The sequence below is a fragment of the Nomia melanderi genome, chromosome 5 (genome assembly GCF_051020985.1).
Source record: "Nomia melanderi isolate GNS246 chromosome 5, iyNomMela1, whole genome shotgun sequence".
In the NCBI taxonomy this organism is placed as follows: Eukaryota; Metazoa; Arthropoda; class Insecta; order Hymenoptera; family Halictidae; genus Nomia; species Nomia melanderi.
Window position 1 is genome coordinate 16,327,054 of NC_135003.1, and position 16,246 is coordinate 16,343,299.

Consider the following 16,246-nt stretch of genomic DNA (forward strand, 5'->3'; position numbering starts at 1 on the left):
ATCATTTTTACTTGCTCTGACAGTTGCATCGATTCCACGCAGTATCTACGATAATTGCCATTACTATTATTATTCGGATTTCCTCACTTCGTAAATATAGGTAATTATCTTCTGTCTCAATTGCAAATTTCAATCAGTACCCCGACGGTTCGATATTAGCGTGTAATGGTCACGAAGCATGATTTAATGCAAACTGCGGTGATTTCAAAGGGTTAACAGGTCCGCGGACAGTAAAAATTTAAATAAACCACAAAAATGGAAAAAATGCAAATACTCCAAGGGTTAAAGCATAATATTCTCAAAAAGTTAAGGCTGTATAGAATCAAATTCACAAGTTCCTTATAAATCTCAACATTACACCATTCATGTCATTTTGCGTCACAATGAAAATCGATACTGTACCATTCACGTCGGCGACCTGTTAAAAACGACCCACAAGAATATACTTCCCGAAAAATCCAATTTCAACGACGACATTCGCGCGACCTTCAAATCGTACCTTCAAATCGTATTTCCCAATTTACAAGCAAAGAATCGACTCGACGATAAGACCTATACAGAGGAAAATCGACGGACCGCCGAAGACGATCCCGTCGATCGGTTGTCAGCGGTATTCACGGATTGATAGCTTTGCTATTCGGATCGGCTTGAAAAATGTCGTCATCCGATACGATTGAATGGGAACGGTATTCGAACGGAGCCTATGAAGCACGCCCACGCGAGCGTGACGGTCAATCGATACAATTGTTCCGATGCATACAGCCAAGGTAAACCGTTCGAACGTGTATCGGCGCGCGTTTCTATTTTTCAGGGTTCGCGTGTGCATGCACGTGTGTGTATTATCTCTACACGTGTGTATATGTATATGTATATATATTTACATACCGCGCCGAGATGAATTCTTTCGATTGACACGCCGGCGACACACGGCTTTCACAGATATCGTCCTTCGAGCGTGCAACGTTCCCACCGTTTTCCTCTTCGATCCCGTATGCAAAACATCGTTCGCAGAATTTCATTGCTCATCGCGGAGACCGTGGCACTGTAGCTCTTTTTCCCCGCCTCGTTTCTTTTCGCGTTTTTTCTCTCTCTCTGTCAGACGAGTCTTCGGTTGGCTGTGTCCTTTTAAATGTCAACCGAAGGAACTCGAGTCGCGACGACGTTAGTCTCGCGAAATTCTGCTTCACCCCTTCAGACTCGAAACATACGTGTAGCTTCGCGTGTTGCAGGATTTGTACTTTAACCCTTTGCACTCCAGAAATGACTCTCACCACTTGATTCGATACAGAATTGTAAAGTTTGATATTTAACATTAATCTTTCTATAATGCATCGATATGTGGAACATTGAAATGAAGCAGCTTTGTTTTTTCATTAATGTGTAATTTCTCTTTAAGTAAGTTTCCGATATATCGTTCCTGGTCTCATTGGAAAATGTGGAATATTTCCAGCGAAAAACTCTCGAGTGCAATGGGTTAACTGGTTGACTTGCGCAACAATTCAAATGTTTCGCTTTGTCGTTTGCAGTTCCAGTCTCAGGATGTCTTGGTACCATGGCCCAAAGCCTACTGCGCCAGCTCGACGGACAGATCGAAATATTCGGGCACGCTGAACGTCAGCGACGTGCACACCGCTCAAAACGCTCAAAAGTATACAGTTTATAATCTCCTTTATATCTATTACATTTTAGTATTTGTTACAATTAGTACTATAATCTTAGGACACTGTGTATACGGATAGGATTCAATTTGATTCAATGGCACTCGAGTTACCAAAAAATGGAGCTCGTCAGGAGACTCTATCCAACCGTCACCGCCCGCTAATGAAACATGATTTAATTTTCTGATTGGTCCTCGAATCATTGGAAGCTTGAAATGGAACCACTCGGTAGTTCTAGCGTTGACACTTCGGCGATCGGCAATTCTGTTATAGTCTCTATTAACTGCGGACCATTTTAATTAAATTAAATTAAATCAACCGTTAAATCATTTGTCTGCGACAAAGGGTTAACTCTGATATGAAAATTCTCATATTACTGTTTAGTTATTTACGTTACAAAAATTTGTTCAAATCAATTATTTTCTTGTAACGTCTAACAATTTTGAAGCTTCATAATACTCTAGAAACGTTAAAGAAAACATAAGAATTATATTAAAATTAAACCAGCGACTATACGCTTGAAAAGTTACGTGAATATACGTCAACGGTTGCCAACGCAAAAATTCCCGGCTCGGTCTTTCCAAAGATAAACGCTCCTTGAAACCAGTCTCTAATCGCCCAGCGAAATTGCGTTTTGCTCGGCGTCCTTGTTTCTTCGCGAACGCTTTTCCGGGAGGGGTTGGCGGGTGGTTTGAACAAGGCAATTAGAGCTAATGATGTTTCGCTTGGTTCCCAGGAACAGCCAACGAAAATGCAAAAGCAAAGGCTATTGGATCGACCCGATATTCAGCCCGTCGCCTTCGACAAGCAGCTTGTCCAGCCCGAACGAGACCTGCTACAGCTTCTTCCGTCGCGCTTTGCAGGTACACCAGTGGATTTCGTTAGATCCCATTAAAATGTTCACCTATCCTCATTCTTCCACCGGAACTTCGAGCTGAATGAAACCTTAATACAGCGGACGAGGATGGAGGCTAAGCGAGACTCGATTCTTACAAGAAAACGCTGCCTTAGTTTCTATGCAAGCGTTCAGAAAGTCAAGTTGTCTATTTGCTAGTTCTAGTAAATGCTGAAATTGAAGTTACACGTGATATGATGGTAATATTTCTAAGAACTGTAACAAAAATTGATCAAACACGTTGGTAGAAAACTGAATGTCCAATCTGCTTCTGAAATTACAAGTGACATGATGATAATGCTTCTAAGAACTGTAACAAAAATTGATCAATTGTAATGGTAGAAAACTGAAAACCAATCTACTTCTGAAATTACAAGTGACATGATGATAATGCTTCTAAGAACTGTAACAAAAATTGATCAATTGCATTGGTAGAAAACTGAAAACCAATCTACTAAAATTACACATAACATGATGATAATATTTCTAAGAACTGTAACAAAAATTGATCAATTGCATTGGTAGAAAACTGAATGTCCAATCTGCTTCTGAAATTACAAGTGACATGATGATAATGCTTCTAAGAACTGTAACAAAAATTGATCAATTGCATTGGTAGAAAACTGAAAACCAATCTACTAAAATTACACATAACATGATGATAATATTTCTAAGAACTGTAACAAAAATTGATCAATTGTATTGGCAGAAAACTGAATGTCCAATCTGCTTCTTAGAACAACAAAAGGTCGAAGCAAAATTGTAACGCAGCTTGTTCCTCCGAGCGTCACGTGTCCAAATGTGCGCAGGATCGCGTGCAATGTTTAAATCCCTCCTTCCCTCCCCTCTGTTCCTCATACCGTATCCTCCCATCTTCTCGCTCCTCTGCTCCTTGACACGTCGCGTACGTGTCCCGCGACGCGATAATCATCTCCGCAATACGTAACCGAATTGTCGGCGAGCGTGTTATCGATTCCGCGCGCCGCCTTAACAATGTTCGCGCCGAAAAGTAGGGTAACTGCTTGCGGAATGCGTCCACCCGCTCGTCCGATGGTAGAGATTACGTGCTCGGACGATCGTCGAGACCCTTGGGAGTCCCGGTAGAACTCGAAACCGTTGAATGGACGCGGACGCCTGTAATCGCCGCGAATTCCGCCTCGAGTCGCGCCGAGTTTATCGCAGTTCGGTGATTCTTGACCTCTCGAGCCGGTTGTTGCTTGTGAGAACTGGTTTTGTGGGAATTGTTGCGCATAATGGGACTAGTATTGCGGGGATTGTTGAGTAGAATGGAACTAGTATTGCGGGGACTATTGTATATCAACGCGTTCGCTGCCACCGCTCATTTCACTGACGGTCTCAATCATTTCTGCGATCCAATACATCTAAACAGAATATTAGGAAAAGGAGACAGAAGTCATTGAGTTCCTAAATATGTAGTTTATCATTTCTAGTAACAATATCTGTAGGACTCATTTCATTTTCATTATGTAAAGTATATACTACCGTTACAAACATGTGGTAGCAAATGTGTTAAAAAGTTATGCAGCTATCACAGTTGTCTATGATACACCATCATACAATGTAGACCACAACTACTTTGTATTTCAGTGTACAATTGTATGAGTATGACCTATAGAATACAACTGAATAATGATAACAGTTCTGATTTAATGCTGCATCAATTATTCGCAGAAACTGGCTGGCGGTAGGCGAGGATCCGGAAATCGGCCGTGGTTCCTGGAAAGTTGGCAGAACAGTGGCGGCAAGAGCAGGAAGGACTACGAGCACGAGGAACAGCCGGACGTGGACGAGCTGCCCATCGAGCTGCGCCGCGTGGAGGATGTAAACGTAAACGTGACCAAACAGCCGGACTCGTTGAGTATAAAATCAAAGAGCCTCGGTGACATCTTGGAGATTCAACGATTGGACCTTGTCAGGTCCAGGTCCAGCATACCTGGCCTGTGCTCCGTCTTGACGTCGGAATTGAATCTGGACGGCGAGTCGCGGACCTCGTCATCCATGAGCGGCTCGAAGCCACGGCTGGTCAAGCAGAAGTCTCACCTCGATGACGTCGGTTTGGAAGATCCTGATAACACTGCCATTCGAGAACTAGATAAGGACATTCCAGACTCTCAGGTAGGGGAGATGCAGAGATGAGACTCGTGGAATGTTCAAATTAGATAGAGCGCTTTATTTTGTAAAATATGTACCTCAAAATATGTTTGTTAATGTGGATACAGTGTTGCGAATTTACCGGACTAGACAAAAGTATATTCGAGACAAGTATATTAGTACAAATAAACTTTTGAATCCAGGTAACACCCAGTCACCACTCGAAGCGCGGAAGCATCCTGAAGCAGAGCTCGATGAACGAGGAGCTGATGTCCACGGACCGGTTGGAGGAGAAGGAACGGGTGCGCCGGAACATAATGAAGCAGGCCTCGCTGAACGAGGACCTGATGTACAAGGCAACCACGTTCGAGGCTCTGCGCGAGTCGCTCTACTCAGGGAACGCGACCAGGCGGTTCCAGCTCCTGAAAAGTGGCCTTACGAACAAGATCAAGCAGTCGACGAACATCGAGGTCTCCGGTATATCGATCAAGAACGGCTTCGTGAAGATCCTGCAAGGCTGGAAGTCAAGCGACGCCGAGACGACGCCGGCCGGCGGCGTCCAGGACGACTCCAGGACGAAGGGGAACGAGAAGGTCCAGCCCGCCGCCGCGAAGAGGGAAGTCGAGGGGATCGAGAGACGCCTGTCCAGGGAAGACGGCTCGGACTCGTCTAAAGACAGCAGCCTGCAGAGCGACACGAGCGTCGACTCCGAGGACAGCTTCGCGTCCGTGATCTTCGTGCCAAAGCAGGACGCTGTGCCGCCCGTGGCCGACATTCTGCCGGTCACCCTGACCCACCAGCTGGGCAGCACCTCAGCGCCCCCGTCGCCCCGGGTCAAGCATCCGCCGGACGTTTCTAGCTCTAGACTCAAGCTCATCTCCATGTCCCCCTTGCTCAAACAGTTCCCAGCGACCAGCAAGTCCCTGCCCCCGCCCAGTCCGCCCGGCCTGTCCCCCAGGACCCTGAACCCGGCGTTCGCGAGGCCGTTCTTCGGCCCCACCTATGCTCAGCCACCCCTGAACGAGAAGGTCGACAGCTTGAAGAGGTTCGACCTCAACGGTCATCAGCCACCTGCCACCGAGAGTGTAACAACTCAGGAGGTCCGCAGGAGCAGCGTCTTCGACGGCAAGAAGCCTTCCCTGCAGACTATCCGCGCGTACAGGTCCATGTCCGAGACCGTGGACCTGGACGAGCCGAAGATCATAGAGGACACCGCTCCGCTGCTGTCCAACGTCGAGGAGACGAACGAGACGAGTCAGGAGAAGAGTCAAGAGGTCAGCAAGGAAGAGGAGAGTCGCAAGGCTAGGCTGAACCAGATCAAGGAGCTGCTGAAGCAGAAACCAGGGTTCGCGACTAGGACCAAGCCCTCTTTCCCTCTAGTCAGGCGAGCCTCGACCACCGCCAGCGGTCGTCTGGAGTCCGTCACCAAGGTTCTACCCAGGTTGCTCTCCTTGGAGCTGTTCAATCCGGAGACGGACGACCTGGACAGCGACTCCAGCGGAGTCTCTTCGCCGGAGTCCGTCGGCTCGGTGATCAGCGTGATCTCGGACGAGAGGTACGCCAAGAAGGACAACAACAAGTCCGAGTGCACGGAGTCCGAGGTGCTGGACAGCTCGGCGGAGAACGTGTCCGACCCCAGCGACGCCACCAACGAAGAGTCATCGGGGTATGTTGCTGACTCGAAGGAGGACGAGGCTAGAACCGCGACGGACTCCTCGTCGCAGTGCTCCAGGCTCATCAAGGCTGCAGCCAGCGTGGCCAGCTCCTTGGAGGACGCGGTGGAGACCGCGATACAGAAAACGCACAGTCGAAGCTCCCAAGCACAAGAAGCACCCAACGTTGAGAGCAAGCGGACCGAGGCCAAGAGCGACAGCTACCAGCTGCCGGAAGTCGAGGACACCTGGAGCGAGGAGTGCCGCAAGCACCTGATAGACTTCACCGAGAGACTCAACGGGAACCTGATGCGCTCTGACGGTCGCCAGGCGTCCGACGTCAAAGGGGATGTTAGTCATGTTGTGGACAGGAAGCTGGAGAAGCTCGACGGGAAGTTAATAACATCACAGGTGAAGAAGTCCAAGTACAACGACCTGTCGAACACCATCGCCTGGCTGAGTAACTCGAAGAACGGCTTCCCCGAGAACGCCAACGGCTCCAATGCTGACGACCTGCAGCGCAGCACCGACGACATCATGGACTTCGTGATGGTGTCGAACGCCGGGGAGTTCGTCGACCCCGAGAAGAACCCCGCGAAGCCTTACGTCAGGTCGGCGAACTCCATCGAGTCCAGCGACATAGGCGAGTCCATCGACAATACCATTAGCCTGAGCGACGGCAGCCACGCGGACTCGACCGGCAGGCTGTGCAGCAGCATGATGTCCCTGCTGTCGAACAACGCGGAGTACCCGAAGTCCTACGCGGAGAAGCGCAGGCTGCAGATACAGAGGCGCTCGGCGTCCGAGGAGACGCCGCCCAGGTACCCGGACAACGGCAAGCGCAGCACGGACTGCCTGGTCAGCAGCACGGGGAGCCGCGCGACACTCAGCGCGTCGTCGTCGCAGGAGTCCCTGCCGTCCGACCGCGGCGGCGGGGCGATCACCTATCACCAGTACTACCACGTGTTCAGGGAGGGCGAGCTGGACCAATTGATCAACAAGTACGTGGAGAACCTGCACATCATCTCGTCCTACTACGACCACGCGAGCTGGTGCATCGTCGCCGAGAAGGTGCAGGTCTGGACTATATGACTCGAGGCCCGTGCTCGAGTCGCGCACACTCTCCGCGGCAGGCGGGTCACTTACCGGGGATGTTAAGCAGCTTGCGGAGCCTCACGGCTGTTTCACTTTCCTGTGGCAACGGGTTTCTTTGCGTTTCGAATGTGCGTTGAGAGTATTCGCTTGGAGGTGTGCTAAGACTTATGGAGATGAATCAGGTTAGGGTGTACGCTGGCAGTTCAGTTCCTTTTAACCCTTTGCACTTGGAAGTGTTTAATGTTTTTTGAAATTAGTTTGAAGGGAAATCATGTTGAACAGAGATATATTCGAATATTTCATTGTATAAGGTTCAGTGTTGAATATTAGATTTGGTTTTGAATCATGTGACACCTGGTGCGAAGGGTTAAGTTTCTTGTATCATTATTGACAGTTTGGTTTCTTGGAGCAGTGTTTCCCAACGTGCGGCCATAGGGTATTTGATTTTTGGAGGCAATTTGAAGTATCACTTCGTTTCACAATATTTATAACATATATTTATAGTACTTTTTATAATATTGTATTAAATTAATTTATCATATAATAATTTATTATGTTATATAATATTAAAAATTCTATATGTTACATAGGGTGCATAAGAATCTAAAGGCTTAGATAAGGCACAAAGGATGTTGGGAAACACTGACATTTCGTGGAAGTTCCGAGATGTTCATCGACATTCCACATGGAACGATGCGTGCATAGTTGAGTTCTCAGATGTCAACTTCAGAGTAGATCGGCCATCTTTCTGTCTCCAGAGTACTACACGAACCGAGTAGCAAAGTTTCCTCTCGCGAGATGTCCAAGCATTTCTAGCGTAAACTCTTCTATCCGCGACGTGCATGCGTCGGTGAATTCTGCTGAGTTGCAAACACAAACACACAAACACAAACACACACACACATATACACACAAACAAACTATCTAATGTATATCATTCGCTATGTACTAAAATGGAAAAAACCGAAAAAAGAGATGGCGCGCGGAATCGCGAGCCGGGAAGGGAGCACCCGGTATAGCGATCGCGGTTAGGTTTAACGGGTCAAAGGGGGCGGTGTGTAAATATGTAAAATAGAAACCGTTTCCGACGTAAGCGCACAGATCGGTAAACGAAGGTATTCAAACAGTAAGCGACACTAGTAGAATAGCGATTTGTATCATTCGTCTAAGCGCTTGACCAAAAATGATGTTTCTCGTTTCTTTTTTTCTATTTATCGTTTCTCTGTCATCCGTACCCTCGGAGTCTCGAGATTCATATTCTAGTCTCGAACCGTGATATCACGTGTATAGCTTTAGTTTAAGCAGTTAGGTCCATGGTTCCTAATCTTTTTCATCGCAGAACAGCTGTCGATCGGTCACCCTATTCTGTTAACACATTGCGTACCGGCAGCAGGGTTAACCCCTTAAGACACAGTTTTTTTTAAAAAAACCGGCCAAAGAATCAATTTTGATATACTGCGCTTTTGTTCCATGGAAAAGGCTATATTTTATTCTTGAATAAATAAGTGTTATAGCTTACAATCCCATGTAAATGATAGATATCGATAAAACGATTTTTCTTTGCTTTCACATTGTTATTTTCACAGTTTGGCCTGTTTAGCTCGAATTAACTCGAGCGTGCACGTTAAGGGGTTAATAAATGTTTCTGTCTTTAAATGCTGTGGTAATTAGCAGAGTTATGTAACTAAGAATCTTCATAAAAACGAGATTTCTAGTTATCAGTACGCAATGTGTTAAGATACCCGTGAAATATACAGGGTGGACCATCGTGTATGGTGTAAGTCATTCATGGAATTAATGATATCAAGATGATATTCGTATGGTACAGACTCGATAAATTTATCTTGATCTCACTAATGGATTAATTAATACGTTGAATGCCATGGGTCACCAGTGACCCCAACCAAATTACTATAGTTCATTGAATTAAGCAATGATTATTTGAAAACATCTCTATATTATAAACAATGCTACCAATCCACGATGGGACACCCTGTACATCGAGTGACTGAGAACGATTCGAGTCGTTTTGCTGATTTCCTCGGCGCGTTCGAAGCTGATTTGTCGCGTGACGATGGGAACACGTCTACGGTATTAAGGGGCGTGGCTAAACGTTCGGGGGTACACGCATCAAAGAGATTAGGAATCGTTCGGATAGATTCGTTATCGCTGATCGACCACCTAGCTCTCTTTTCTTCTGTTCGCGCGGCGAGAAAGAAGACGATGCATCGTACCATAGAACGTTATGTGAAACTGCCTCGTTTTCTCGCGGGGGGCGTGGCCGCCTCTCGGCGTTTAAGGACACGCACGGCAACGAAACGGGAACTTTCTTTTTCATTGTGTAATAGAGATAACAATTGACTATCGTTCGGCAGCCCTAGACCACTTCCAACTGTTGTAAACGATGCTTCGTTAGCGTTCGTTCGGCCGGAGCTCTGTACGCGAGAACCGAAGGCTTGCCATCCGAATGTCAAACAGAAGCGAGACTACGATATAGCGAACGTTATTGCGCTATTACTATAGACGAGCTCGGAAGGACACGGACGTTGCTCGAAATAATCAGAGGATCTATCAATATTCGAATATGGAACTACGCAAAAATTCGAGTCGAATGTGTAGAGTAACGTTTTTTCATGTAAAGCGTCTAAAAGTTTACATTGGGCGGAGACAAGAAAGGGGCGGAGATAGTTCTGTGCATTGAAACCTTGATAAAAATTAATATACCGTCAGATGCATAATGTAATGAGAGAATATGGAACTACATAACAAATTGAATCGAAAGTGTAGAATAATGTTTTTTCGTGTAAAGCATCGTTTATAAGAAAGCGTCTAAAAGTTCACACTGGGCGGAGACAAGCACGTGGGCGGAGCGAAGCGGTAGAGTAGTGGGGGTAGCGTCTTAGTGACCTTGAACGACCAATTTAACTTCTTATCGCCAGCTCCGTGGCTCACGCGGGGATACTCTGATTGTTTCGAGTGAAAGTGTACGGTCGGTGCGAAATTCGTGCCGGGAATTGTAAAACAGAAACTGTCCGTTACGTTGTAAATTCGAGGTGCAACTCGGAGGACACGAATCAGTCTCGGAGGTTAGCAACGAGGTAGGGGAACCACAGTTCACGGACTGTCGGCCAGATGGCGACGTGCGTCGGAGTCGTCGAGGCTCTGGAATTCAATGAAAATTCGAAACGTAATAACACAAAGGACCAAAATAGAACGCGTCTCCGATTTCATTGGCGTTATCGACGAAATGTGTACACCACGCGAGAGAAAGGATCGACGGGAACACGGCGGGGATTACCGGATTTCTTCGGAATTGTCGTAATATCGCAATAACTTCAAAAGCACTCGACGAGTGTGCGCCGCGCACATCGGGACGAGGTTAGCCCTTCGTTCGAAACCGTTATCGCTTGAGGAATCGAGAGGGATTCCTCCGGTTGAGGTAATCTGTAATTGGATAGGACATCTAGCTGACAATTTCTGCGATTTTCGTTGAGCAACTGGATATTTGGCTCGCGAGTGTTGCACGGTGAAGGTTAAGAGGGCGAGATGAAGGGTTGGAGGACTGTGAATCTGTACGCATTAAACGATACCGACTGCGAGAGATCTAGTTAAATGATAAAAAGTATATATATTATATGATACGATATATATGAATAATATATGTAAATTGTATATGTATATTATGTGAAATAATGTATATCAATGGTATATATATTATATAATTATTATATATATTATTGTATACACATTAATATATAATATAATATACAATATACGTATATATATATTATTTATATATGAAACAGTAGATCGCGAAGTTGTTGAATTAAAATATCAAACAATTTACAAATGCGTTTCGTAGATGATAGTGACAAACGGTCGCGCACGTACGAAGAGGATTAATAAGTCTCCAAAGTAAACTTTAATGGATCCAGTGATATTATACTTCATATGTTATGAACGAGCGTACTTTGCTACACTTTTTTTGTAAATATCTTACCGAGAATACAACAAAGGAAAAAAAAAGAAAGAAAGACAACTATATATACATATACGTGTATACATACAAATATCGGCAATCTGTCACAATTTCGTAAATGCTCGACTTCGATCGATCGATCGATCAATTAAATTCGATGCTTGATTAAAATTAGGCGAATTGCGTTCGGTCTGGTTCGATTTGTATCGAGTTCAATCTCGTTCCGTCAGATTCGTATCGTCTTAACACGTTCGCGGACAATAAAAATTTTAATAAACAAAAATAGTTAAACTGCATAATAAAAAATTAACGCTAGAATTAAATTCGTGACAATGTTCCTTAGAAATGTTAATTATTCTTTTTAAATTTTAATAAAAATAAATGCTACAGCATTCACGTCCGCGAACGTGTTAATCGATGAATTGAGGTTATGTTGCGTCAGCTGAGTGTAATTTAACGAAAAGAAACGAATAAAGTGGACTGGACGCAATTCGAGGGAAATATCAGTTACTTTCTGTTCGGAATCTACATTTCTGACGCTTGGATGATGAGTGTCGTTCTCGGAGACGTAGTTGACGGAATTGACGGTGGCGTCACCACAGAACACGAACGGAAGTCGATTACCAGCTGGCTGATCTCGGCGCGATACGTAATTAAAATTTATAATTACCGCTCATCCGTGCGTTTACAAATGTCCACGATCCTGATTTCTTCGAACAGTATTTTTGCGATGATTTCTGTTCCTCTTGGTCGATAGTTACCTCACTCACAATGTTTCCATAACACTAGAACTACCGAGTTAACCCTTTGCACTCGAAAATTTTTCTTTAGAAATATTCAACATTTTCTAACTAGACAAAGACGATATTTTTTCAAATTAACCCTCTATAGGCTCGTGTGACTTTGAAGTCCCACATCAATATACCGGGTTAAATGGATTTATTTAATTTTTTATTGCAAAATGAACGACATTATAGATACATAAATTTTATAGTTTTTATAGTGTAAAAGTTTAATTCGACTGATATGTAATCCCCATAAAAATTCTAATAGATTATTTTCTTCAGACATTCATTATTCAAGTCAAAGCTATTTATTTTCAAGATCATTTCGATATTCAATGCTTTCAAGATATCGATAATTGTGAAACAATCGAAACCAGTAGTTTCGACTGGTAGTTCTAGTGTTGATGGTTACATAAGATTCACGTAAACAGAAGGGAACGGTTTTCAAAACGAGCGAACGGCCGCGAAGATCGTCAGGAAATTCGATTGTACTAATTATCATAGATCAGGTATGTGCGAATTCTAATTTCAATCTGGATTACGTCCCGAAGAATCTCGTAGCGAGTTTTTCTATGACTTAAGCCCTCGGTTCATCGTTCTAAGATAATGTCAACATAGTCTTCCTCGATGTTATGTTAACCCTCTATGGGCCGAATGTTTGTTCGTGATCATAACGAAATCTGTGCGGTACAAAAGTCATAAATTAATTAACCCTTTGCACTCGAAAGTTTCAATAATTTCATCGAAGGAATATATTTTGTAACTTTCGTTACAAAATGAAATTAGACTTTCGTTACAAATTATAATATTGTATTGAATTATATTTATATATTATATTATTTATTATTATTTATTACACATGAAATTATTGACTAACTTATGTCACAGTGACGTTCAACTTTCACTGAGCGTGTAAAAGTTGTTAATTGGATTACTTAATTTTATTCATTTTCATTTTTCAATGCGAAGTGACACAAATCAACAGATGCCAATTTACTGATACGTCTTGAAAGTTACATGGGCCGACAGAGGGTTAACTCAAGGCGTGAAGTTTTTAAGTTAGCGTCGAATTGCCCGGTTTGACACGATCAACGTTCGCGCATGCCTACTGTAGATATCTACCGACGTAAGATTCCCCTATCCATACTTAACCCCACAGGAAATTAAGAAATCAACCGAGAAAGAAACACGAAGGGAAACTTGTTGGATCTTAACCCCTTGACCTACGTCGTGTCAGACTCGTGACGAAAATTTGCAACCGATTTCCAGAAACCCGATTATTTATTTGTTTCGAAGTATAAATTAACACTAAAACTACCAAACAGGTCAGAATGATTCCTGATTTTTTTCCTTCTGCAATTATTAAAAAGGTGACAGATGTTTCTCAGAAATTGTTAAACAAATTATTCAACAATATGCAAACTCTCAATGACTACTCGGTAGTTTTAGTGTTAAATACCTTTCTATTATCAACTATCCTTCCTAGAGTAAACGTTAGAATAAGCAACAAAATTTGTTCAAATAAATTCTTAAGGAATACACCTGACCCTCGATTTACGCGGACGAGAATCGCGTAAACAGAGCCCGTCGGTACGAGAAAAAATATTGAAATGGCATAAGTTTTAATAAATATTTATTTCACATAGCTTAACAAAAGAAATAACGACATTTTAGAAAACAAAAGTTTTATTCGCTGTTACTAAACTCAGATCGCAAAAACTACCGCGCAAATTGTGTTCCAGTTCACCGCGTAAAAAGGGGGCTCGCGTGAAAGGAGTCCGTGTAAATGGAGGGTCAGGTGTAATTGCGTCGGTCATAGTTGAGAATAAATAGGGCAAGGGGTTAACGCTGCGATGGCTGTGTAATTCGAAATCTACATGTGTATATATGTGTGCTGTATGTATATACACATGTACACGAGCGCATGCGTACAAAAGCATACGAATGCACAGATGGAACCGTGTATAAGGTCTAATAATCCCCACACTTATATAGCGAGTATTTAAGAGGAAAAACAAATTGTCCTTCGCGCATATTTATTCCCTTTCCATCCGAAGTGTGTGATTGTGGTAATGACGAGGTTCAGTGTACTACTTTCTATTGTATCGTAGTCATGTAATAGAAAACGTCATGACAGGAACACGTCAGACTCGTTCTGAAAATTTCTCAAGAAACCGGATACGATAGATTTCTTTAAGAAAATTGAAAAATTCAATTTCAAATTCAGTGTTTCGTTAATTAATTTCTCATGTTTACAAATGTATGTAGATTACAATAACCAGTACCTTGGGGAATACTTTTGAGGTTAGGACGACGAAGAGCAAAGTTTTCAGAGCGACTCTGTTGGATTGTTGTAAGAATGATATTTGTGGATGAGTTATCATAGAAACGGTGCTATTAAAGAACGATCAGCGATTTTGGGTGCCACTGAAGAACCACAGTTGTAAACGTACTCGAAGCAGATTTAACTCCTTCGTTACAGTCAGTTTTCGTTCGGCTGCACAATATCAGGGTAAACAAATTCGTTAACGCGAACGAGACGAACGAACGGATGAAATTTACGAGGATGTGTGTGATCGGTTTGTAAACGATACTTCAATTTTACGCATGACTCAACGTATATATAGCTTTCGCGAGAATTTAGAATCTTCCCTCCCCTTCCCCCCACCCCCCTGGCAGAAGTTATCGACCGTTAATCAAGAGAGAAAAGAAAAAAACACTTTCAGCTCGTAAGGTTCGTTGAAACAATAAGAATCGCAGACACATCCCCCGGTAATTACGAGATTGCAGATAGTTTATTTTACGTAGTGTTTACTACCACCGTCTATACTATTAAATAACAATTACCTATATCTACTATAGTATACATTTAAAGAAAAAAAAAAACAGTAAACTTCGTGTGGCTAGGCGGAGTCTCGGAGACGCGGGAATTTTCAAACGCGTTTAATTCTAAGCGGACACGAGGAGGGGGCGCTGCAATGATATATCTCTTCGGTATAACGATTCTAGCTTGGGGTACGTTGCGCTTGGCCGGTACCTCTGAGATGTTTAAAAGATATTGACAATATATATACATGTGATTGACAGAAGGTCCCATCACAGTTTTGTAAACTACATCGTATTTCTAGAGGATTTACCAATCGAGAAACGAAGGAAGCACGAAAGAGCACGCGATCGTAACGGGCAACGGTCGATACGCAATCGATACGGAAATGGAAAGATGCGGTAAATCAGAGGACTTTATTAAAAAAATTTATTTTAAAGAGATTTTTATTATTGGAACTTGATATTGGAATTTGAATGTAACCGTTGAATTTTAGTTTTGAATTTGAATTTAACCGTTGAATTTTAGTTTTGAATTTGAAGTTGACCGTTGAATTTTAGTTTTGAATTTGAAGTTGACCGTTGAATTTTAGTTTTGAATTTGAATTTGACCGTTGAATTTTACTTTTGAATTTGAATTTGACCGTTGAAAAATTTGAATTTATTTAAAGCCGTTTTTAACATATGTTGTAACAGTAATTTCTTCGTTATTCATTAGATATATTTGAAGGGAGATAACGATTGATTTAGCACTCTGGTTTATCAAATTTTTATAAACAGTTCGTAATATGCGGGATACTTAAACAGTTCGCGTGCACTTGGGATTTTCCTCGTTCTATCACTTTAGTAATATCATCGTATGAGAGGACAGTTTTTCTCTTTATTTTTCTTTTCTTGGTTCCCTCCCCCCCTTTCTCTCTATAATATCATATTCGCGGTCCAGTGATACTGCATAGATACGTTTTTTGAAACTTTCCATAATGATACCGAATTATCAATTCAGTGCACTTCGAATCCATTACTTAAACTCGTTCATGTTCATTTTGAACGTCTACTTAGGCCATGTTCGAAACCAGACCAGACTTCTATTTTATACCTGTATTTCACAGTCAGGATATTAGAATGATTATCTACTGCGCATTATTATGTATATGTACATTTCGGTTAATAGAGGTAATATTTCATATTTCTATCGGAATTATTGACTACTGTACCCCTCTAATTATTGAAAATCTTTTTCTGTCCCC

General features: G+C 42.9%; 1 protein-coding gene across 3 annotated transcripts in view; it reads left to right on the forward strand.

Annotated features, from left to right (window-relative positions):
- Positions 1-16,185, forward strand: part of fid (class I SAM-dependent methyltransferase fire dancer) — a 57,311-nt gene extending 41,126 nt beyond the window's left edge. For 2 of the 3 annotated variants that reach the window (XM_031970973.2, XM_031970974.2), the window contains exons 5-8: positions 1,527-1,648; positions 2,395-2,521; positions 4,246-4,689; positions 4,869-16,185. In XM_031970973.2, coding sequence (XP_031826833.1) covers positions 1,527-1,648; positions 2,395-2,521; positions 4,246-4,689; positions 4,869-7,409 — 3,234 coding nt within the window. In that variant the 3' untranslated portion in view covers positions 7,410-16,185. The remainder of the gene's footprint in view (positions 1-1,526; positions 1,649-2,394; positions 2,522-4,245; positions 4,690-4,868) is intronic. The other variant, XR_012998702.1, reaches the window with a different exon arrangement.
- Positions 16,186-16,246: the final 61 nt, after the last annotated feature.